The sequence below is a fragment of the Orbicella faveolata genome, unplaced genomic scaffold, assembly GCF_042242905.1.
Source record: "Orbicella faveolata isolate gen_17 unplaced genomic scaffold, um_ofav_v1 contig_47, whole genome shotgun sequence".
NCBI lineage: Eukaryota > Metazoa > Cnidaria > Anthozoa > Scleractinia > Merulinidae > Orbicella > Orbicella faveolata.
This window is the reverse complement of record NW_028301577.1, coordinates 19,498,122-19,520,692: the sequence shown is the minus strand read 5'-3', so window position 1 is coordinate 19,520,692 and position 22,571 is coordinate 19,498,122. Positions and strand designations below refer to the sequence as shown.

Below are 22,571 nucleotides of genomic sequence, written 5' to 3'. Positions count from 1 at the left end.
TACAAATATTTTCACTCTAATGTACAGACAGCTGAAGACAGATGACAAAAGGTTCATTGTTGCCCTTTGCCGTTTGCAGTGAGGCCATGCTTAAACTCTCTATAATTAAGTCCCGCGCGGATAACCCGTGGCAATACATGCATGTTGGGTGAAAATCTTGAGGCCAATTGAACACCCTGTTGAGACATATTGGAGGATGATCAAACGCTTGTCGACCTACATATTCAAAAAGTAACGTGGAATTTGGAACATCCCAACATCGGTTGCATGCATTCGTTTTGACAGAGCTTGATGAACCAATGATGATGAAGTATTGGATCAAAATGTCGGGACCGTTTGCTACTGAATTGCAAGGGTTTGATAAAAGGTCTCAAAGAATTTCTTTAAAAGTTAATCCAACTGATACACAACTGTAATCGTGAGCTTCGAAAAATTTTAATTTTCAGTTTAACGGTAAAGGGCGGGAGAAGTTTGCAGCTGAGTTATTCAGTCCACTGATGTAAATAGGCTGAATGGAACATAAGCATGCTAGACATGCTATATGTTAATTATTTGCAAATGTTTGCGCAAACATTTGCAAATATGTCACATTTAGCGTTTTTATAAACGGCAAACTAGAAAGCAATTCGATAAGTTAAAATTTCTCACAGGTATTTTTCAAAACGTTTTCCGTGACTATTTAGTAGTTTCGAGACCGTTTGTGTAACGGCCAACTAAAAAACGTAATCAAAAATGACAACAAATCGAATTGAAAAGAGTACGCTTCAATCAAGCGTCAATCAAGCTTTTCAAATTGGAACAGAGCATAATTTCTATCAGCCAGTCACGTGCAACGATGGAACAAACATTAAAGTTTACTGACAACACAGCGAGTCACGAAAAGAGTTTTATAAAAAACGCCTTGTGCAAGCCTTGCTTGTCAATATGCTTGTTCGTGAAAAACTAAGTCAAAAACCGCTCGTTGTACATAATTCGACGCAGAACGTTGCACTATTCCAGTAGAACTGTAGTTTTGATAAAGACTTCTTCTATGTCCACAGCGTCCAAAAAGTCAAAACAAATTAACAAAAGAGACATACAATAAGTACTGAAAGATAAACAGTCTTTCATAAAACGGCGGGAGACCAAAGAGTCAGGGTTAACCGACCGTTACAGGAACAGCGCGCTAAGCAGAACTGATCATTTTCAACGCTACAAATTGGCGTGCGCTCTTAGCTAGACGCACTTAGACACTAACGGCCAGCTGGCAAGATCTCTCTGTAAAGCATATCAGACGCTTGAAGGCAAAATATTCTGGAGAAATTCAGGTAAGTCAGCCTTTTATCACATCACAAATGACAAATAATACAAGATAGCGATTTTCGAAGCAGTTTAAAAACAAGAAGTGGGGCAAAATAATAATTATTTCAAGCATCCCAGACTAAGTGTATTGCCCAGTTGTCTAAATTTCAAGAGTAGGGGACGGCATTTAGCGCCAAGGTAAGACTACGCGACTACTTTTCTCCTCAGCGCGGCGTCAATCTTGAGGTCTTTGAGTTCAACACATTTTATCGGATGCAAACACAAGTCACTTTGGGTAAAGACAGTTTAATGCATAATGGCGGAGGCCATTCTGTCAATTCTGGGTGAAGACACTGTACTGTACCACTGATTGACAAACGAATTATGAATTCTTAAACTCGCGGGATTTTTAGCTCGTTCCAGGCAATCAGATCGTGATAGCTGGTGGACCATATAAACTAGCGGAGTTAAAAATGTAAACCCCAGCAGTATATTTACCAAAGTCAATTCACTGCCCGCTCTCCTTATCTTTAGCTTGTCTGTCTCTGTTTCTCGGTTTCCATACTTGTGTATCCTTTGCTCTGGCCGCAATCTGAGAGGTCTGGAGCAGCTACAGAATTTGGTGAAAAGAAAACTAGTAATCACGAAAAGTTTGATTCAAATCTGACTTTGACGGTCTCATATTCTGTATATGGCTACCCCTGTAAGTTGACGGTTAAATTTAAAATTTTGATTCAAATTTAAACAGATTTCCGTGAGCCATATAGCTTTTTAGCACGCATGATTAAGCCTATTGAAACAACTTATTGACGATTTGTGGTAAATATTGCCTGAATAATCCGTGGTTTGACAATTAAATGTAATCTATTGGTTGGATTAAAACCGGATTAAGACCATGCACTTAGTTTGTGCATCGACAGTTAAATTTAGTCCATTGGACCATGACATTATCCAATCTACCTAATTGGTGAAGATCCATATCAATTAGACATAACTGTCTTCCAGGACTTTCTAAAGAGAGATTTGAATCATGATCAGTAGCTACCAATTTTTATTCAAATATAGGAGAGCAAGGCCCCCGGGGGGCGATGGGTAGTGCCGCAAATTTCGGATAGGTGTGTGCCCGAAGGGTGTTAAACCTTGGCCCTTTTTAAGGATGAAGCAAACGCAAATTGATACCCCATTTAAGGCACAAACTCGAAAAATGACACCCTGTTCACGGGAAAAACTAAAACTTAAAATGGCGTGAGCGGGTCAGCTATATTTCGTTTCTGTATTGAAAGTTAAGCATCAAGCATAGAATTTGTTTTTCATTTAGCTGGGCATTTATGCACAGGAATAGCAGATTTGCACGATATCGTCATTTGACCACAACTACCAGAATTTCTTTCGTTTTTTCTTAATTATTTAAATTTTAAAGTCTCAGTGGGGTTTAAATAACAATTGCCCATAAGAAACAGAAAAAGTGAAGGATTCTGGTAGTTAAATTGTAGTCAAATGACGCCATCATACAGATCGCCTATTTTAGCTGATTTAGGTACACCCTATTATTATTATTATTATTATTATTATTATTATTATTATTATTTTAGGTACACCCTATTCAAGGTTCGGCAGGCGCGGTGGCCTCATGATTACTGGGTTCGAGTCCTGGCCGGGGACATTGTGTTGTGTTCTTGGGCAAGACACTTTACTCTCACAGTGCCTTTCTCCACCCAGGTGTTTAAATGGGTACCAGCAACTTAATGCTGGGGGTAACCCTGCGATGGACTAGCATCCCATCCAGGGGGGAGTAGAAATACTCCCAGTCGCTTCATGCTACAAAAATCGGGATAAGCTCGTGCCTCATGGGCCACTTGGTTCGTATGCAGGCTTTACCTATTTAAGGTTCACATCGGGAATATGATGCCAACAGCGGCTGAAATAATACCCTATTTAAGTATCGGAAACCTCAAAAACCATACGCTATCCCGCGGCACATACCTGTATAGCCAATGTATGGGAGTCCCCCACCCTGAGCAAGGTGCACGTTCTAATTTATATTACTCATATGGTTTGTTAGGCGCATTTGATCATATTCACATGTTAATTTGCGCCTTAGAAATATTAAATATTATTCAAGTATTATTATTTAATATCGTTTGCTCGTTACAGCATCGTTTTGCACAACAGTTCAATCTCAGCAATACGTTATGATTTCTGTGGTGTGTTCCTTGCTCTGGCTCTCGACTGTTCTAAAAATCAGCATGGGCGGTCAAATGGGCCCCACTACCCCTCAGCCGAGTGATTTTACTCAGTGTCGTTTGAGTGACGAGCTAAAAGAGGAATTTGTGGACTTTCACAACAAGTTCCGTGGAGAGGTACAGCCAAGTGCAGCGGACATGGAGTACTTGGTGAGTTGTACAACTTTACCACTTAGCCCACGATTAACTAAACCTAATGATAAATGACTCCGTTTGATATTAAAAGCACAGAATTTCAAACTCAAATAAGCATTGGAACCAATAAGATAGCACTCACACCCAGCCTCTAGGGACTTTATGTTAAGGAAACCGGAGTTTTAAAAGTTTAGCACTCCTGAGGGCTCTGAAAAGTCTTAAGTCTTTAATTTCCATTTAGCACGATACAAAATGGAACTAAAAGTTGTTGTGTTGTGGCATTTTATAGCAGCTGTTTTGCTAAGTGTAAGTTCGTACAACCTGTTCTTAAATTTCAAGTTTTTAACATGCGCGTTCATCAGTTTAATCAGCGTTGTTGTTAAACGAAGCACGGCACATACGTTTTGTGTTCAGTTCTTTTTTATAAAGAAGCCCTTCTACTACCAGGGGCGGATCTAGGGGTGGGGTGCAGGGGATGCGCACCTCCCCCCCCCCCTCCTGAGATGAAGTCTTCTTCTTCGTATTTGCTTTTAAAAATTTGTTTACCTTACCAGTCAGCTACGCCACTTAGTGGTGCAGCCCCCCCTGAAAAAAATCCTGGATCCGCCCCTGACGACAAAGAATGAGTTATAATGAGGCAAAATGAGTGCTAATGAGTTCATTAAATAAGATAAAACGCCAAAGTATAACGTCCAAGAAAAATATCACCTCCAAAATCCATAGGCAGGAAGGAAACAAGCTGCAAGCGAAGCCACAGGCATTGTTTCAAACAAAAACAAAACGACATTTTCTGAACAGTGGAAGACTATTCTGTTGAGTTGTCAGTCCATTAATGTCAACATGCAACAGGTAACAAATTAAGAAACATTAAGATGAATTCCAGAAGGGCCTGGTTAACTTTCGATCCTGTTAGTTTAATGGTAGAACCCGTACGGAATTCAATGTCATTAAGGCGCAAAGTTGGCCTCCAAGTAAGAGAACCGGAAGTCGATAAGAGTTTGTTCAGAGAAACGCTTTCATTACGCTGTGTAACAACTGATGCAACATCGCTTTTGCAATGGGTGTTCTTATACTTGTGATTAACAGTGCGGTCGCCTATGTACAAATTCAAGTAATTCTGTTTTATGGCTCGGTATATGAAGAAAGTTATAACTTTTTAAAAATGGCATGAGGCAGGTAAAGGGTTGCGCCGTTTTTTAAGGAGTTTTTAGAGGATTTTTCCCGAAGTTTTTAAAACGGATCAAAGTTCCCACTCTTGCGAAATGGAGATAATATGACCACAAAGCATTCATATGAAAATGAGTCCCCCCCCCCCCCCCCTCCCGGAACAGGTTCATTTTCATGCAAATCAAACTTAACTTCATAAGAAAGGTTTTGCACGAAGACTCATTTTAAAACAGAGGCACAAAGTAACTCGAAAATGCTCTATTCTCGTGGAAAATTCGACACTCTTATAGTTTCCATTTGTTCTAACGTTTTATTTGTTGGTTCGACATAAAGTAATAATGGGACACTTTCTGTGATTCAGATATTTCAATGCTCTGGATGGAAAGAAATGTTGTTTATTGACTATACAGTAAATCGGCAACCGGTAATTGAAATTCTAAGTTGGTCACGTTTTAATGCCCTCCTCCGGGAAGGGGTAGTTGACTTATGTCTGGGTATAGGGGTACCGCCGAGGGTTTGAAATCATGAGTCTGTTTAGGACAAAAATACTTTAAAAACCCTACCTTGTGTAGGAAAACACCTTCTATTTTAAGACCCTGTTTTTTAAAAGAGAAGAGATAAAATACGCACTTTCCTGTTTTACAAGAATTTTACAGGCTAAACACGTACAGATCGTGTAACTATACCCTGTTTAGAATAGAGGCGAGGTAAAATTGTATACCCTTTTCAGGACAAGGAGGCCAAAAAACATACACTTTCCAGCGGCACGTCCCCACATAGGCCAAATAAGGGAGTACCCCCCCCCCCCCCCCACGGGTTTGATGCCCTTTGTCGACGAAAGGTAACATAGCCTAGGTGTAGTCACGATTTAATGCGCATCAAAACCGCTGAAGACTATTAATTAAACCATTCCTAACATTTTGCCAAGCACAGGCAACTGATTTAAAAAGGTATCTGATACTAGCCTTTTACATCTATAAGGTTAAGGAACCCTAATCACAATTCTCAGAAATCTTGGCTCATTTTAAGTCACCTGATCTAATGAAACTCTGTGATTGTCAGTACCACAAGTCACAGTGACTGACTTCTTTCAACCATTCAATCATTTAGCAAACTGACACAACATGATTTGAATAAGGTCAAGCTTAAATTGATCACAATTCACAATTATTAGAAATCGTGCATGTCAAACACGTCTATAAACAATGTTCTGTGATTGGTTTATATTATCAGTCGTTCTATCAAAAGACTTCATTGTTGAAGGCGTTTACAACTGCAGACCCTCTCCGTTTTCTGCCTTTGAATAATCATGGATATAATTATAAAAGCCTTGCTAAACAATGACCAGAGAATAGTTTGATAGTTATAGGTAGGTGTCTGATAGCCTTTAAATTTACAAGTTCAAGGAAAGCTTGTTACAATTCTCAAAGAAATCGTGGCCCATTCTGCAAACCCTCCCCGTTTTCCGCCTTTAATCATGGATAAAAAAGCCTTGCCAAAAAATCTTCAAGGAGAGGTATACTGTTCTGTGTGCAAGACCACATTCACAGATCCAAAACAGCTGCCATGTTTACACAGTTTTTGTCTTCAATGCTTGAACGGGATTCAACGAACGAGTAGCCGCCATGATATCATAACATGCCCGGAATGTAGAAGAGAGAGTAGAGTCCCTTGCAGTGGAAATCTCAACGGCTTGCCGACCAATTTTCGCATCAACAGTTTGCTAGATGCGTTGGCCATCAAAGATTGTAACACTACAGGCGTCAGATGTGGAAACTGTGACAAGAAAAGCTCCCAGAGTTTGTACTGCTTCGGGTGTTGCGCATTCTGGTGTGACGAATGTATTACCGCACACAACATAATCCGTGCTAATAAAGAACACCGAGTGATCGGGGACGTGTTAAAGCGACCAGCATTTTGTGGAAAGCCAGGGCACAAAAAGAAAGAACTGGAATTGTTTTGTAAGAACTGTAATGAACCTATTTGCAACTTTTGTGTCGTAACCTTTCACGACGGCCACGTCAAACTGATACATTTGGAAGACGCGGCAAATGAAAGAAAAGCAGAAGCGAAGTCTGTGATTGAATCTCAAAAGAAAATGGCGCAACAGATGAGAGATAAAATCTTTCAGGTTGAGGAAAACTGTTCAAAGATTCGAGAACAAGCAGTCAATGTAAAAAGAAAAGTTCAAACGTTTGCTGATAATGTGAAGGCTGCCATCGAATCGAAGATGCAGGAGAACTTTACTGAAGTTGAAAACGAAGAAAAACAATCCCTCGAACGACTGGGAATACAAAAGAGTGAGTTTGAACAACAAGCTCAAATGATCGAGACAGGAGTTGAAAAAGCACAAGCGCTGAGATAGCACAGTTGGATGATTTCGCATTCACAACAATCTTTCAGGAAGGAGTCAGGTGTGAAGGGGAACACGTCGACGGTGACCTTGAAGGCGTTCGTCAATTCAGTTTTGTAGGAAACGAAACATTACTAGCGAAAGCAAACACTGAAGGAATCGGCTCCGTCAATATCAAAGCGTTTCTCAGCCAGCCTAGCGTGAATCATTCAAGAGCTGAAGGTGATGGAATAAATCAAGCCATTGTTGGGCTTGAAGCACAGTTTGTTTTGAGGACAAGAAATGCCAAAGGAAAATAATATTATGACAAACGTGACTGCGTAAAAGTGGAAATGAGAAATCGTCAAGGACAAGACTGTGCCACGGAAACACGAGTGGAAGATAACAAAAACGGCAGCTACAAAATTAGTTATTTTGCCAAAGAAACTGGAAAGTGCGTCGTTTCAGTAAAAGTAAATAAGCAGCACGTCCAAGGCAGCCCATTTGCGGTTCACGCCGAAACCCAAACAGTTCAGATCTGTGTCAGTTCTGTCAAAAATTTTGAATTCAGACTCCAGCCCTGTTGATCCACCAAGCCTGAGTAAGCCATGGGGAGTGGCAGTGAATGACCGCAATGAAATTGCAGTGACTGATAATGGTAACGCCAAAGTCCGAATATTTTCAGGTGATTTGAGTTTCTTGACATGTTTTGGTACAAACGTGATAAAGAGGGAGAATTTAGCTTTCCTACCGGGATAGCTTTTGATATAAAGAACAAGAATCTTTTTGTGGTGGATTCTGGTAACCACCGTGTTCAATTGTTCAGTGAGCAGGGTGAGTACCTAAACCAGTTTGGTGGGAAAGGAAATCTTGATCATCAGCTTGAGTTTCCCCTTGGTTTATCTGTAGACAGTGACGGAAATGTTATTGCCGCTGATTCAGGTAACAAATCAATTAAGATATTTTCTCCTAGTGGCCAGCTTTTACGTAAAATTGGCGAAGAGGGTTCTTTCACCTATCCCTTTCACTGTGTCCAGTGTGACAACCATTTTATAGTATCAGATAATGAAGAAAATTCTACCAAAGTATTTGCTAGGGATGGACATTATTTGTACAAATTTGGAAAGAGTGGGGAAGGGGACGGGGAGTTCAATAGACCTCGTTGTTTGTCAGTTGACAAGGCAGGACAGCTGTTGGTCTGTGATGAATTCAATGACAGAGTTCAGCTGTTTGAACTCAGCGGGAACGTTGTAACAAAGTTTGGAAGAAAAGGCAGCGAAAGAAGAGAGTTAAATAATCCAGTCTCCACAGCAGTTTGTAGCGATGGTAAAATTGTTGTGTCCGACTTAGGTAATCATCGCATTCAGATTTTCGAATAGATTGACATGATCATCAGTCATCTGCTATATCGCATGGGATGAATTTTTCGGTGTTTCGTAAAATTTTTTGTCTCAGTTTCACTTAGAACTTACAGGCCATTTCTTGGTCGAGATTGGTGTGATCTGCGCTAAATCGTGTAAAAGAGTGCAGGGTTTATTTTACATTATTTTCCGCTCAGCACATTCTTGGATTAGCTGGAATTTTACGGTGGCGCTACTGAGTCGGGTTTAACCAAGCGTAGCCATGCGTAATAAGAAACCATGCTCCGATCCTTTGATCCAACTCTTCTAAGGATTCTAAGTAGAAATGTATTACATAAGAGGTCAGTGTTGGTGTTTATTTGATATCTGAGCTTTCAACGTTTCTTTTTTTTCTAAAACAAAACGGACTGAACCTAACAATCAGAGAGTCGGGAAATGACAGAATTGTTTATTTTGAGGAAAAATTGGGGTACAGAGGATTTCGAGAAGGCAAAAAAGTTGCTGGCCGGCCGTAAAACTTTTTAACAATCAATCAATCAATCATTCATTTTTTTTTATTGTACACTGTATACAGACTAATGTAGATAAGAATAACTTTTAAAAAGTTGCTTATGATTGGTTTGGTTAATATGTTTTTTTGCATTCGATTCAGTAACATTAACTAAGACCGTTTTAAAGTAAAGAAACCGGATAAATTTAAATCTATATCTAGATCATGTAGTTTAGATTACTTGTCAGAAATGTAATTAACTCGAAGTCGTTGTCAACTTTTGAGGATCTGGATGGAGGGGATGTAGTCTCAGTTTATCTGATAAATTTTCGGCGATTTCTCAGCAATCAATGAACAATTTCAGTCCATTTATCACTCAGCAATCAGCCAATTTTTTAGTTCTCGAATCTCAGAGCTATCTGTGAAAAAAACGCATTTTTTCTCACCGGATAGTTTTTGATCAAATCTCAGCTATCAGTTAGACCTCATCCAGACCCTCAATGTCAGACTTCCTTGACATGAATAGTTTTGTATTCGTGTCGGTAAGCGTTTTTTACAAGGTATCATTTCGTCGAGATTGAAAAGTGTGAATAAATTGCAAGATTTTGAAATCCATACTTTCCCGGTTTGATATTTCATGATATTTCCGGTCATGCGATGACCTTGTTAACTTTAATTGAACATGCATATTCAAGAAATGAATGGGTCCTCGTTTAGACAGCGACGCAAGAGGCAACTCAAAAATGGCCCATTAAGAGGGAAATTTGGACCCAAATGATTTTATGTAAACGCAAAACTCTTGCTTGATTATTTCTTTTGTAAATAAAGAGACTACCCAAAATTAAAAGTCAGCTGACTGACATGAAGGCGAAAACATTATCAGATATTTGCCAACAATATTTTTCGTCATGAAATCACAATGCGTGACACAGAGCTTCCGTATCCCTCGTGAGTCTTTCCCCAATTTTCTTTCTCCCAGTATTTTTATCTTGGCCGTGCTCCGCCATTATAAATATGTTTAAAATGTGCTTACCTTATTGGGACTAATCATACATCAAACAATATATCTTCAAGCCGAGCCAAGGTACTATGAACAGTAAAATGCATGAAGCTGACGCTCTTCGCGCTCGTCACGCAATCTTCCTCCCCTAACGTGAGGGAGGAAGATTGCGTGACGATCCCAAAAGCGTCTACGTAGGAAGCTAGTGATATAGTCGCCTTTCCGGATAGAAAAATAAAATCGGGACATTTTCTCCGGCGGGGAACGGCTTAAACAGAAGTTGACCCTTGCAGGTATTAGAAATTTATGCGGTGTTCTTCTTACCTTACGTTAATGTAGGAATGGAATGATGATCTTGGTAACCTGGCACAAATGTGGTCGGATAAGTGCGAGTGGATGCATGGCTTTACCAAGTTCGGGGCGTGGTACCCAAACCAAATATTCCGAAGCAAATCTGCAGGTAAGAGAAAGACAATTAACACCTACTACATGCACAAATTACGTTAAATGATTTGTACTATCCCCATTTTCACGATAGCTGCAGAAATTCTCGCGCACTCATTGGCTAATTTTCGTTGTCAATAAGCGGACAGACACATGAATTTATAATTTATGCGATGTGGCAACGAGCGAGAGCGGACTAGTTGACAGTAAGTTATCGTAAAAAACAAATTGACATAAGTTTTTCATGCGTCTGTCCTGTTAGTGACAATTAATTTCGTCATAACATGGTCAAAGTAGTCTGCGGATCCACAGCTACTTTGACAATGTTTAGACGAAATTGATGATCAATAACAGGACTCTGTGTTCTCAACGAGGACCTCCAGCTCGAAAACGAAGATTTCTGTTGACTTGTGAGTTACAATTGATGGTTTATCTTGTCCTTTCCACTAGAAAGTGTTACGTAATACACCAGGCGAACTAAGTATCGGCTGCAAATTTTGCTGTTTTTGTACACTCAAGAAACCTTTTTTTGTAAACTGAATATGCACAAACAAGCCATAGTTTACACCGAAAGTCTTGTAAAGAAGCTGCTAAAATTGTTTCCACGAATAGAAGCGTCTGGCTAGAGAGGTATAGATGTGGGTTGTCTGTCTACAACCATGGACTAATTGCGTTGGAAACTGACGCGCAACAACATGAAATCATAACCGTAATACCCACAGAATAAGTGTCAGCTCTCCCAATCCTCCATTCAATGTTGGAGAATGGTAAAATGAAAACTTTTGTTAGATGAAAGTGTTTTGCCAACATTGGATAGGGGTATCGATTTATTTCCGTGCTGTCTAATTAAATTTATTAGGTCAAAACTTGGCGCGTGAATGGGGCAAGTGGATTGAGAACAAAGAAGCCGGGCCGGAGGACTCCGTGCGTAGATGGTTCATTGAAAAGAGTTATTACACGTTCGGAAAGTTTGCCTATCCAATGCCATCGTGGATGTGCCGCAAAGAACCTTGTGGGCATTACACACAGGTTAGTAATATCAGAAGTCTATAACAAGACTTTCGGTAATATTCCTGTACTTCTCGGCAAACATGATTATCCTGCCGCCGAAATGCATGGCATAAGAAGCCACTGCTTTCTTTTTTCAGAGAAAAAAAAATCTCGAGCTACGCAATAGACCTTTCTAGTTTGGGCGGTTTCTTTCCCCATTACAGACCATGTAATATGAATACTCTGATGAAAGTTGCTCTTTTATCCATCTAAAAAATATACATATATATGCACTCGACTGTTTGAAAATTTGAAAGCAAGAATTCTAGAGAGTATCATCACATGGTCTGAAATGGGGCAACAAACCAAACAAGCTGAAAAGGTCTATTTTGTTTAATAGGTACTCGCACTAAATCATTGGAGCTAGCGGCTGAGGAAATACTTTTGTTGGAATGATCGCTGTATCCAGGCCCATTGTGTCTCTTGAATGGAGTTAGCTAGATAGTTTATTGAAGCTTTTAAACCACAGCTCTAAAGCTGAATTTAACAAAACTTTACAGGTGCGTCGAAAAAATAAAAATATTCTAGAATGTGATCCATGAAAAACACCAAATTAATTCGTCTATATAATAAACGATTTTGCTTCTTCTTCAGTGCCTTAATTTTAAACGTTAAAGAGAAAGCAATAAAATAGAGGTTTTTTTTCCTTCCTCATCAAGGTTGTGTGGGCAAAAAGCAAACAAGTTGGCTGCGCTTTTAGGTGGTGCGACAAATACTTTGGTCAGCCTCACCCCTGGGTTCCTGGAGAGACTGTTGTGACCTGCGACTACTACCCAAGGTAACTGCCTCAATACGATCATGCATGGAAGATGGTACTTCATTTTACCAAATGCAAAGATGCAAGTTTTTATTGCATGGATACAACCCTTTTTTCTATTTCACGAAACGTTTTTGTTGAACTTATATTCCACTCTGAGAGAATTTTGGTGACGTCATATGCGTATAATATGATCGTTTGTCAAATAAGGGGAAACGCCCATTTGATGCTCGCCGTTTCATTTAAGGGTGTAATGTAGGGATTTTGGTGTCACTTAGGTTGTTCAGGATCAAGCACAAATGTTTTTAAGTCTCTTCAGTTCAGGGTTGCAGGTGAAGAAACAAAAATACGCCGTCAAACTGTGCTGATGCTCTAGATCGATCTGGCACAAAACCTCTTCTTAATTGCTGTTTTAGAAAGGTTTCTTTCAAGGGGCCACGGAAAGCTTTAGCAAATCACAGATTTATCCCCTTTACATTTTCCGACGGTACCCCCTTCCCTTTAACATCGCGCTGTTGGAGTCCCCGAGGTTGTGGAAGCCTACTCCAAAGAATGCCGCACGAATTACGTGCTTGTAGTTCAAAGGTTATGTGTTGTGGACAAAGTGAATACATCGATATGGTCAACGACTCTGTGTAGGTGGATCCTCTGAAGCAATTTCAAGCAAGGTAATGGTGGAAGATGTTCAGAGATCAACGAAAAGTGAGAAAGATTAACGCACATATTTGATATTTTTTTCATGGTCCCATTTCTTTCTGCAGCGGTAACGTGGTTGGACAGCTTCCCTACACACCTGGTACTCCATGTACCAAGTGTGCCAGTGGACAGGGATGGTGTTATAAGAATCTTTGCAGTGAGTATAAACGACAACGAAACTGAAAAAACAACCTCGTTTCCACGACTATTTTCCAGCCCTGGGAACGAGGTTGAGGAAGAAATAAAACGATGTACTCGCAGAAAGACAGGCCTTTCCGTGTATTAACCTAAGGACCAAGCGTTATCGCGAACATATTGCGGCTTCAAAAGGAAAGAAAAAGCCACTGTTTAGCATAATCGTAATAAAAGTGGAATTGCTAAAATCGATCACTCGGTCTGTCTCAATTATGATTACCGGCATGCAAGAAGACCTCGGCGAGTAGCCCTTAATGTTCGTCTAAACAAACCAAATATGTTGATTGCATTATAAAACAGGGACTAATAATTTGACATTTCCACATCCCCCATAATACACCTCGTTTGCCCCCCTCCCCCCCAAATTTTGCGTAAGCATTGTCTTCAGTTTCTCTCGGGACGACTGTCATACCCTGGAGAAATGGGAAACAAAGGTGATGCAGAATTTTTGGGGGCAAACAAGGTGTGTTATGGGGGATTTGGAAAAGGCGAATGCATAGAAATCAGTGGTGAAAAATCATTGAGGTTTGCAGTTACATAACGCTCGTGCGTGCGGTGAGTGTATTGCATTCAACTTTAGGAATAAATGCAACTGTTGTGCGTTTAGAGTCGCAGAAGAGTTGCACATTGTCTCACACGAATAATAAGCCGGTACTGTTTTCTGCATATATCTTGGCGAATAATGCATATTGGTCTGCGACGTCCGATTGAGCGGCCGTTTTCGAATGATAGAGTCGTACTTCTCCTAAAAATACCCGGGAATGATACATCGTCAAAGTGATATTAGGTAAATAACACCTCATATCACATGATGCGGTAACTATAATCTGCTCTTTGTTTCCTACAGGAGATTGCAAGGATTTTAGCCCCAAATGTGGCTCGACGTACACGAAAAGCATGTGCCTCACAAAGAGAGACTTGATGGAAAAGAACTGCCCACACATGTGCAACCTCTGCCGTGAGTAATTCAAAATTATGACGGTAAAGACTCCATTAAGGCTAGCAAATCTACCCGACTTACAATACGAATTAGCCTCTTCCAGGCGTTCCCGCATGCAGCTAGCTGGGACAAGAAGACTTGATCTAGGTTGGCACGCGAAAATCGCGAGGGGAAAAAAGAATGAGAGAGGGGCCTAACCACCCAAATGAACGCCTAGTAGGACATGAATGATGTGGGAATCCTAGCATGCTGAGGATAGACTGGAAAGTAGTGAAGTGTGCAGCGCGTGAAAGGAGTGATGGAATAACTATTTTATTAATGCAAGCTGTTTACCGTTCGATTATTTTATTTAGCACACACATGTACACTCTCTTGTCTTGTTTTTCAGGATGTCCTTTGCAGTGCAAGAATGGCGGGCAAGTCGACCAAAAAACCTGCACTTGCACCTGCTATGGCAAGTGGAAAGGCGCGGATTGCTCAGGTAAGAAATATAATACTATACGTTTATAGCGTTTAGTACGTTTGCTTCCTTTACACACACACCGAATCTGTTTAGTAAGCTATATCCTCGTACTCAAAAATATCGATTTCTGCCCGCCGTAATCGATTATTGACCCGTCGTTGTTTTCATTTGGCTTTCAAGTATCAACACCAAATTACTGTCTCAGTCAAGGTAGCAGTTAACATTAAAGTCAAATGCGATAAGAGAAGGACTTTAACTCACGACTCACGTATTCTTTGTCTACAGAGAAAATCTGTGATCAAGGATGGTATGGGGAGAACTGTGAAAGTAAGTAACGCCTGGTAAACCCCTAAAATACTTAGATGCATTAGCTGTCATGTGCGTCTGCTCAAAAAATTTTAAAAGGGCAATTCAAATTCGCAGTGACAGTTCAGTCCATACCCTTTTCTATGCTTTAACTCTTGAATTCCTGCCCTTTTCTGTACCTCCCTTTGTGTAAGTACTACAGAGGACTTTTTACAGGGACTGGTCAACTCGTTTGTGCAGACAAGGGCAAACATTGCATACTGAAAAACTTACGATATTTGCTAATCTTTTTGTCACAGAACGGTGTCTTGACAAAGTGGGAACAGACACGTGCAAATGGCGGGTGCAGAACGGTCACCCGTGCTCTGTGGCTTACATGAAACTGGACTGCGTCAAGACATGTGTTTGTGGTACGTTGTCCACTAATTCTATAAAATACCAAAATTTAATGAACTTCTCTTTCTTTCTCGTCTCTCGAAAATCCCTGGAATCTCCAGACTATAAAGTTGGGTAGTGTTGTGGTTCGAAATCAACCGTTTTAGCCTAGTTGGGTTATATCCCGCCTTCTCTTGGGAAAATCCTTGGTTGGTTTGCTTGGTTTGCTTGAATAATTTTTCAACCGGCCGGCATCAACCCAATTGAGCCGGTGGTCCAAAGAATTCACTCATATTTCTCACATCCTTGAAAAACCTAAGCGCGGTAAATAATCGTGGAGAATTTGGCTTGGCTTATTTAGTGTTCTTGATAAATAGATGGTAATAAAAATAATCCGGCAATTATGGGAGTGAAACTATGAGCTTTTTTTTGTCATAAGAATATTTTTTTTCTGGCCCAGGCTAAATGTTTTTATTTTTCTGTCGATTTTAGGCTGAAGTATTCATGTGATTATTCTAAGATTGAAGACTGATATGACACACATACATGTAACTTCTTACAGAAACGTTATTAGCAGCAACATACGGCTACTAGTGCTGTTTTTCTATCTTGTTTTGCCGTTCAGAGAAAGGAAGAATTTTAAACGGTTTAGTTAAAAAACATATAATTATTTCGTGTTTACAAATTTTCAACACACAAAATTATATTCTTTTCAAATTTAATCTAAAGTATTCTTAAAATTTCGCAATTTTCAGCTTCGATATTCTTATAAAATAATTATATTCTTATATAAAAAAGAGTATGTAAGCTTTAACATACAAGAACAAGTCTCCCATTGCGGCTTCCAGCCTCTCAGTAGGAAATTTTAAATTCATCGCCTTATAAGTTTAACTGTTTTTACTTGTAGACTGACGAACTAGATTCAATCTTACAGAGCATTCCTTTTCTTTTTTGCAGATCTTTTGCCAACACCAAATCCCGCCAAGCCCACCCCCAAAGTCACTGCCAAACCTGTACCTACCCACGCCACCCCATCAACTGGGGAAGGTATGGAAAAACGCTAGTTCAAAAACATGCTGATCTCAGTGATTGGCTTAGTCGACCCTTTCGATATACATGTACAGTTTCAACTTAGGCCCCGTTTACACGGACGCGGTTTCATTTCTAACTATATCTTTTTCGATGCAGTTACGCCTTCTGTTTACACGGCGACGATGGAATAATTAATGAAATCGCATTTTTCTTTGAGAACGCTGTCGTAAGTGGAGCGTTTTCAAAACGATACGGTTTCATGAACTATGTAAACGGGGTTAACCGTGTCTTTTTGAAAACGGCTTCTCCATCTCCATCGCTCCAATAAACGTTAACGTTTCGCCATTCCCAAAACAAAAGGACGACGATTCAAGGTATAATCCTCTTTGGATCTCTGGTACCAAAGCATGTCGCGGTTATGACGTAACAGCCGAGAAAACGGATAAATCGTTTTCGTGTAAACGCGGTTTCGAAAGGATTTAGCCGTGCTGATTTGAAACCGCGTCCGTTTAAACTGCAGCCTTAGTATTTGAAAGGAACATTTTGGGGTAGGATTCAAAATAGATCGCTACAAACACAGCTGAGTTAAATATTTTAGTGGCTTTTCCATACAATGACGAGTGGAAATAATCAAGCAAGTCATTCTAGTTACAGAAAACTTCCGAAAGTAGCGAGCTCACACCGGAATCTGATTAGCGTTCCTGCCAACCACTGACAACATGGTGTAGACATGAAGAACCCACCCATGTGGCAACAACTGACATGGATGTAAACGTAACCGGAACTAAGAATCCTTGTTAGTTTCGGTTGTTTACGGTACATTTTACGCTTGTCAGAGAGAAAATACGGATACAAAGAGAATTCATATTTTGAAAGAATGAGTTGGACCAAGTTGGTGCTGAATGAAAATGCCAAAATTGTATATCTCTTTGGGCTTGGTTTTGATTTGCAAAGTGAATAGAATCCGAAGACTGACGAGCAATTTATTAATTGCAAATCATAGAGCGGTTTTCATTTGAGTGTCGAAAGTAATTAGACAATTACTTTGGTTTTGGTTTTGGTTTTGGTTTTACTACGGTTTGAGATTGGCTGAGTAGTCTAATTGGTAAGTAATTGGTTTGGTTTTGGTTTTACAACACTCAATTGAAAACCGCTCTAAGGGCGATAATCTAATTAAGAGTAAATGGCGACAAATGCAATATCAATCATCTTACCCACAGTTTCGGTTCATTCTACAGCTTGCAAGGACGAATATCACTCACCCGAGAAGTGCCAGGGTTGGGTGAATGCTGGACTCTGCAAGAAGGATTCTAAGTACTTTACCTGGATGAGAGAGAACTGCATGAAGAGCTGTGGTGTTTGTGGTAAGAATTGATTTGTCTTTCTTCTTGTTTTAACTTTTTCGCCGCACCGGCTGGTATCTGTGATGGCGACTACGGTGTTCGCCGTCACCGAAATCAGGCAGTTTAAGAAACCCGCGACGGCAACGGCATCGGGGACGTCTGTAAACAAAAGGTTTACTGAGCAGAACAATGGGATCGGCTGTGCACGTGCGTCATAATTCTTGGTACATGTCTTTACCGTCCTCTGCAAAACAACAACGTGAAAGTACTAAATTCTGCGTTGTCTGGAAAGCGTGAACCACGATGGCCAATTTTTTAAATTTTTATTTCAAATTTAGCGCTGTGTCCCTGATTGATCTTTGTGATAGTTTTGACAGTGACAAACAAAGTAAATAACTTTAGAGTATCGCGAAATTTGTAGACTCTTCGTAGGTAAAATATAAAATCATTTTTTTAATCAACGTTGTCCTCGGCATCGCCGTCGTGGCTACTTAAACTCCCTATTCAATACACAGTGCACAGGTATTCGACTGACTCGTGTCGTGCCTGTTCGTTTTACTTGAACCATACAGATGTATTAAAACGTAATCAAACTTGTACAACGTTAAAAACTACAATAAAGGGCAAATGAGAGCGGCTGTAAGAAAGAAACCTGGAGTAACAAGCAAAGACTATAACTAATAGGTGCTAAAAACAGCAAACACTTACGATCTGTTCTCCTTGGAAGACTTGGAACGACCGACCATGTGCTACAAGTCATGTGATCTGTAGTAATGCTAGTTGCGTAAGTGTCACAAAAAGTCAACGGGCAAAAACGAAGCCCAAACCTATCAAGCCTAAATATTAAACAGCGATCTAAACAATAACACAATGTATAACACCGTGTTCTCTGCTATACCACTCACACCATTTGGCATCCATGCCAGTTCTTTAAATGGTATTTGGAAATTGTTGTGTTAAATACCTGCGAAACACACAAAATGTAAGGCACAAGAACGGCTTTAAATGTAGTCTATTTAACAAATTGACGTCATTTTTTCGTGTGTCTGTCCTGTTATTGATGATGAATTTCGTCATAACATTATCAAAGTAGCTGTGGATCCACGAGGTGATAGTTTTGACGAAGTTCATTGTCAATAACAGGACAGACGTATGAAAAACTGGCGTCAATTTGTTTTTTACGATAACAGATTGTCAAATTGTCCGCTCTCGCTCGTTGACGCATCACATAAATTATAAATTCATGTGTCTGTCTGCATATTGACGATGAAAATTAGCCAATGAGCGCGCGAGAATTTCTGCAGTTATCGTAAAAAATGTGATTGCAATTTGGTATAAAAATTGACCTCTCTGCTCTAGCAGTAACATCAGACTTGACACTACACACACGCCTGGAACTTTCAAATTCTGTGCCTCAAAGGCCGTTAAGGAGTTATCTCCTTGCCTGCCTCACTTAGACTTTGCGATAATATACACCAGTTCAATCGTCGGTTTAAAATAATTTTAAAGGAAAAGCTGAAGAAACGCTTTTTTAAAATAATTTTCGGTTTTTAATTCTTTTTAAATCTTTTACCACGTATAATTTTAAATTTTATTTCTAGTGTCTTTTATTGTAAGGGGGTTGTATTTTAGCCGTTAGCCTTTCATATTAGCATAGAAGAGCCAGTTTTTATTTGGATTTGCTAATAAAACCTTCATTTATTCATTTATTCATTTATTTATTTATTTACTTTATTATTTTTGATTGATAGCATGCCAAGATGTGTACAACACTGCCAGCTGTAAGCAATGGGCACAGAACGACGAATGCAAGAAAAATCCTGTGTGGATGGAGGTGAACTGTCCACGAAGCTGTCTTGTGTGTGGTAAGTCAATGAAAACTAGAAATTCTTGTACTTTATCCCCCCCCCCCCCCCCGGGAAGGAGAGGGGATTCCCATATAAGAAGGACGGTCATGCTAGTCGTACCTTTCAGAGGTTAGAAAAAGCGGTTTTATTTAGTACCTCTTTGGGTGCTCAGCCTCAAAAGGTCCACAAAGCGGGAGCTTTTGCAGTACCTTTTAGGTTACTGAGCAGAAAAAGCAAATGGCAGGAGATAATGTGTTGTTTTAGAATTGGTACCTCTTAGGGGTGAAAAACATTTCAAGCCACACCCTGAAGCAGGATCTTGGTACCTTTTTATAGGGGTTCTTTTCAAAATTTCCGACGAGCACTCCGGTTCTTTTTGTATGGGAGTTCCCCACCACCCTGCCCCCCCCCCCTTATTCCCGCCCCGGGTTTATACCTGACATTATAGTTAGACATTTCTGTGGTAAAATGATTTATGTGACCCGACTCTACAATTCTTGTGATGGACTTGAACATTTCTTTATAGTATATCAAGGTATATAATCAAGGCTCTAATCACCCCGCCCTTAAGGTTTTCATTACGTTTTTTCAATAATTGATAATTATTTCTAAATGATTGTCATTGACAATTAATCAATTTATCAACGACATATTTAGCCAATTTACAATTGTTCTAACACATCTCAACAACTATGACCATTTCTATGGCAAATTTCCATTATTTTTTTTTGGTTTTTACCAACAGATTGCCATGACAAAAACGCCAATTGTGGTGAATTTGTCAAGAGTGGATATTGCGTTAACAAATATGCTGTGTGGATGAAAGAGAATTGTCAAAAAAGTTGCAACAAGTGCTCTTAGGGCTGAACAGATCAGCTGTATTGCGTAACTCGTTACCTAATATATAGTTAACTGACTTTGTTTTCTTTTTAAAGATTTGTGTAGTCGCAATCACTAAATTGTAGAATGTCAGCATTGTTCGTGCGAAACATGAAGTCACTTTGGAAACGTGTATGGAACCATGAGGAGCAAAGTAAGATGCTGTCTTTCTCGTGGGTCAGTCTTGAACCTTGTATACACACTATTTGAGTTTAAAAATGACAGTAATAATAAAAAAGATTTCGAAATCTATATACCACTGTTATGTTTTGGCTTTCATACAACATTAATATTGTTTTATTTTCCAACTGTACCTCGTAGAGTATAAATAACCCGCGTAACAAGTAAGATTACAAGTACAAATATACTCTCCTAAGGAATTTTTTCTCCAGGAAACAGGTTTAGCAGGTTACTCTAGTTGCAGTCCTCTTAGTTGTACTAAACGCAAGTCCGACGCAAAAAAAAGAAGAAAGAAAACAGCTAAACGTTTGGTTGTAGACAAAGAAACATTTTGGATAACACATCTCTTAAAAAGACATTTCACTGTCCAGTATCGCTGCACATTTTTACTCGTCATGTGTGGTTTGAACATTCCTGGAAATAAGATTTATGAAAGTGTTTGATTAGTTGTTTAGATAAATTTGAGAAAACAGGGATTTCTCTGCAGTGGCGGATCTATCGCCTTATTTTGGGTGAAAAAAGAAGAAATGACTGAAGGAAGAAAAGCCGACGAGGGTCGTTCAATACACCCCATCCGGCAGGGCAAGTAAAAAAAAAACGCCGCCCCCCCCCCCCCTTCGCCACCCCCCTTAGCTCAAAGTCTGGATCCGCCACTGCTCTGCTATTAATAGGAACTCGACAAACTTTTGAACAACCAATTTATTACTACATTGTACATCAAGAATTGGAATAAAAATGACTTTAATCTGATTTCACAACTTTGCTGGTGCATATATTAATTAAGATATAGAGGGAGAGAAGTAAAATTTTCTCCTTCCTTAACCCAGTCTAAGACTATCTAATCGTAAGTCCCAAGTTAAATTTTGACTCATGAGTGATTTCCACAACCTAAATTGATAGACTGAGTGCCATTTTCCAACTTCTATTTACCCATTATAACTAGAAACAAAAACTACAAACCTATGTTTTATTAGTGTTTATATGCTGATTATAACCTTGCCAATCAAATCAAAAATACCAAGCAATAGCAATATATAAGGGCAGCTTTCCATTTGACCAAAAATCCAAGGTGACTTGGAAATAAAAGTAAAAGGATTAGCGAATTCCTTGAGTCTCCAGGGAACTTGAATTCTGTTGAATGCAGATATGTGAACCATTTAACCAAAATTTCTACAAAATTTAAGAACAAAATAAAAATGGAATGAAAAGTTTAAGGCAGAAATTTTCGAAAACTTGGGTACACCATGCATGATTGTTTCCTTTTACAAAATCCTCAGCATGCCATCATTGACTTGTCCAGTTCAGTCAACCGGAAGATTCTGTTTCATTGGCGGCTTAAAATTTCTGGAAATTTAAATCCGATTATATTTGTCAAATGGAATGCGCCAAAACTTCCGAGTGTTTTCAGCCAACATTTCTCTGTGTTACCATGCAAACTTTCCTTGGGAGAGAAAAAGATGTATGATGACGCCAAAAAATGGCTGAAGGAAAAAAAGCGACAGCCAGGAAGCCAAGCAGTTCATTTTTTTTGGAGAAGTACTCAGAAACAACCACACTATAGCTTCTCAATTGTAGACCAGAATAGCAGAATAAACCAAGTTAAGCTATATTGAAGCACGAGTGCAGAGTCATCACTTGCAGTGGTTTAAAAACGTCTGGCGTTTGTCATTCTTATCAGGAAGAGAACATTTAAAGATTCCCTTTTCTCGGGTTTTCCCCTTCCCGATTTAGTATTTTCGATTCCGCGTTCAGCGAGCACGTGGTTAGGCGCACTTGTTCCCAGATCTTAGTTGTTCCTCAAACGAAAAAGCGCGGTTGCTTCGAATGGTATTTTTACAGTGATAACAGCATCAACTTAACAGGTGCAACTTTCACATCTTATGCCTGGCTTTGGTCTAGAACTGAAGTAACTAATACTGTTTCTTTGCCAGTCGAGAGAGGAATCCCCAAAAGGTAAGAAAATACGAGTTTACTGTGACTGTATGGGCTTTATTTTAAACACCCAACTACACTCTTGGAATCACTAAGCGTGAGAAATAGTTATACGATATTTGC

The 22,571-nt window shown here is 39.6% G+C and overlaps 1 protein-coding gene and 1 pseudogene across 1 annotated transcript; both read left to right on the top strand.

Moving 5' to 3' along the window:
• Window positions 1–851: 851 nt before the first annotated feature.
• On the top strand, window positions 852–20,588 carry LOC110066989 (uncharacterized). Its single transcript, XM_020774254.2, has 14 exons — window positions 852–1,307; window positions 3,436–3,674; window positions 10,349–10,469; window positions 11,313–11,482; window positions 12,163–12,281; window positions 13,022–13,113; window positions 13,999–14,109; window positions 14,480–14,572; window positions 14,840–14,881; window positions 15,160–15,270; window positions 16,193–16,282; window positions 17,506–17,631; window positions 19,362–19,475; window positions 20,203–20,588. The coding sequence occupies exons 2-14, from the start codon at window positions 3,474–3,476 to the stop codon at window positions 20,316–20,318; spliced, it is 1,506 nt and encodes a 501-aa protein (XP_020629913.2). The 5' UTR covers window positions 852–1,307; window positions 3,436–3,473; the 3' UTR covers window positions 20,319–20,588.
• Window positions 6,304–8,663, top strand: LOC149097492 (E3 ubiquitin-protein ligase TRIM45-like; annotated as a pseudogene).
• Window positions 20,589–22,571: the final 1,983 nt, after the last annotated feature.

Bases quoted from the DNA above. Each gene is read 5' to 3' on its own strand.
- LOC110066989 (XM_020774254.2), top strand. From the start codon at position 3,474: ATGATTTCTGTGGTGTGTTCCTTGCTCTGGCTCTCGACTGTTCTAAAA. The intron at 3,675-10,348 runs GTGAGTTGTACA...ACGTTAATGTAG, and splicing joins CAGCGGACATGGAGTACTTG to GAATGGAATGATGATCTTGG. The intron at 10,470-11,312 runs GTAAGAGAAAGA...TAAATTTATTAG, and splicing joins ATTCCGAAGCAAATCTGCAG to GTCAAAACTTGGCGCGTGAA.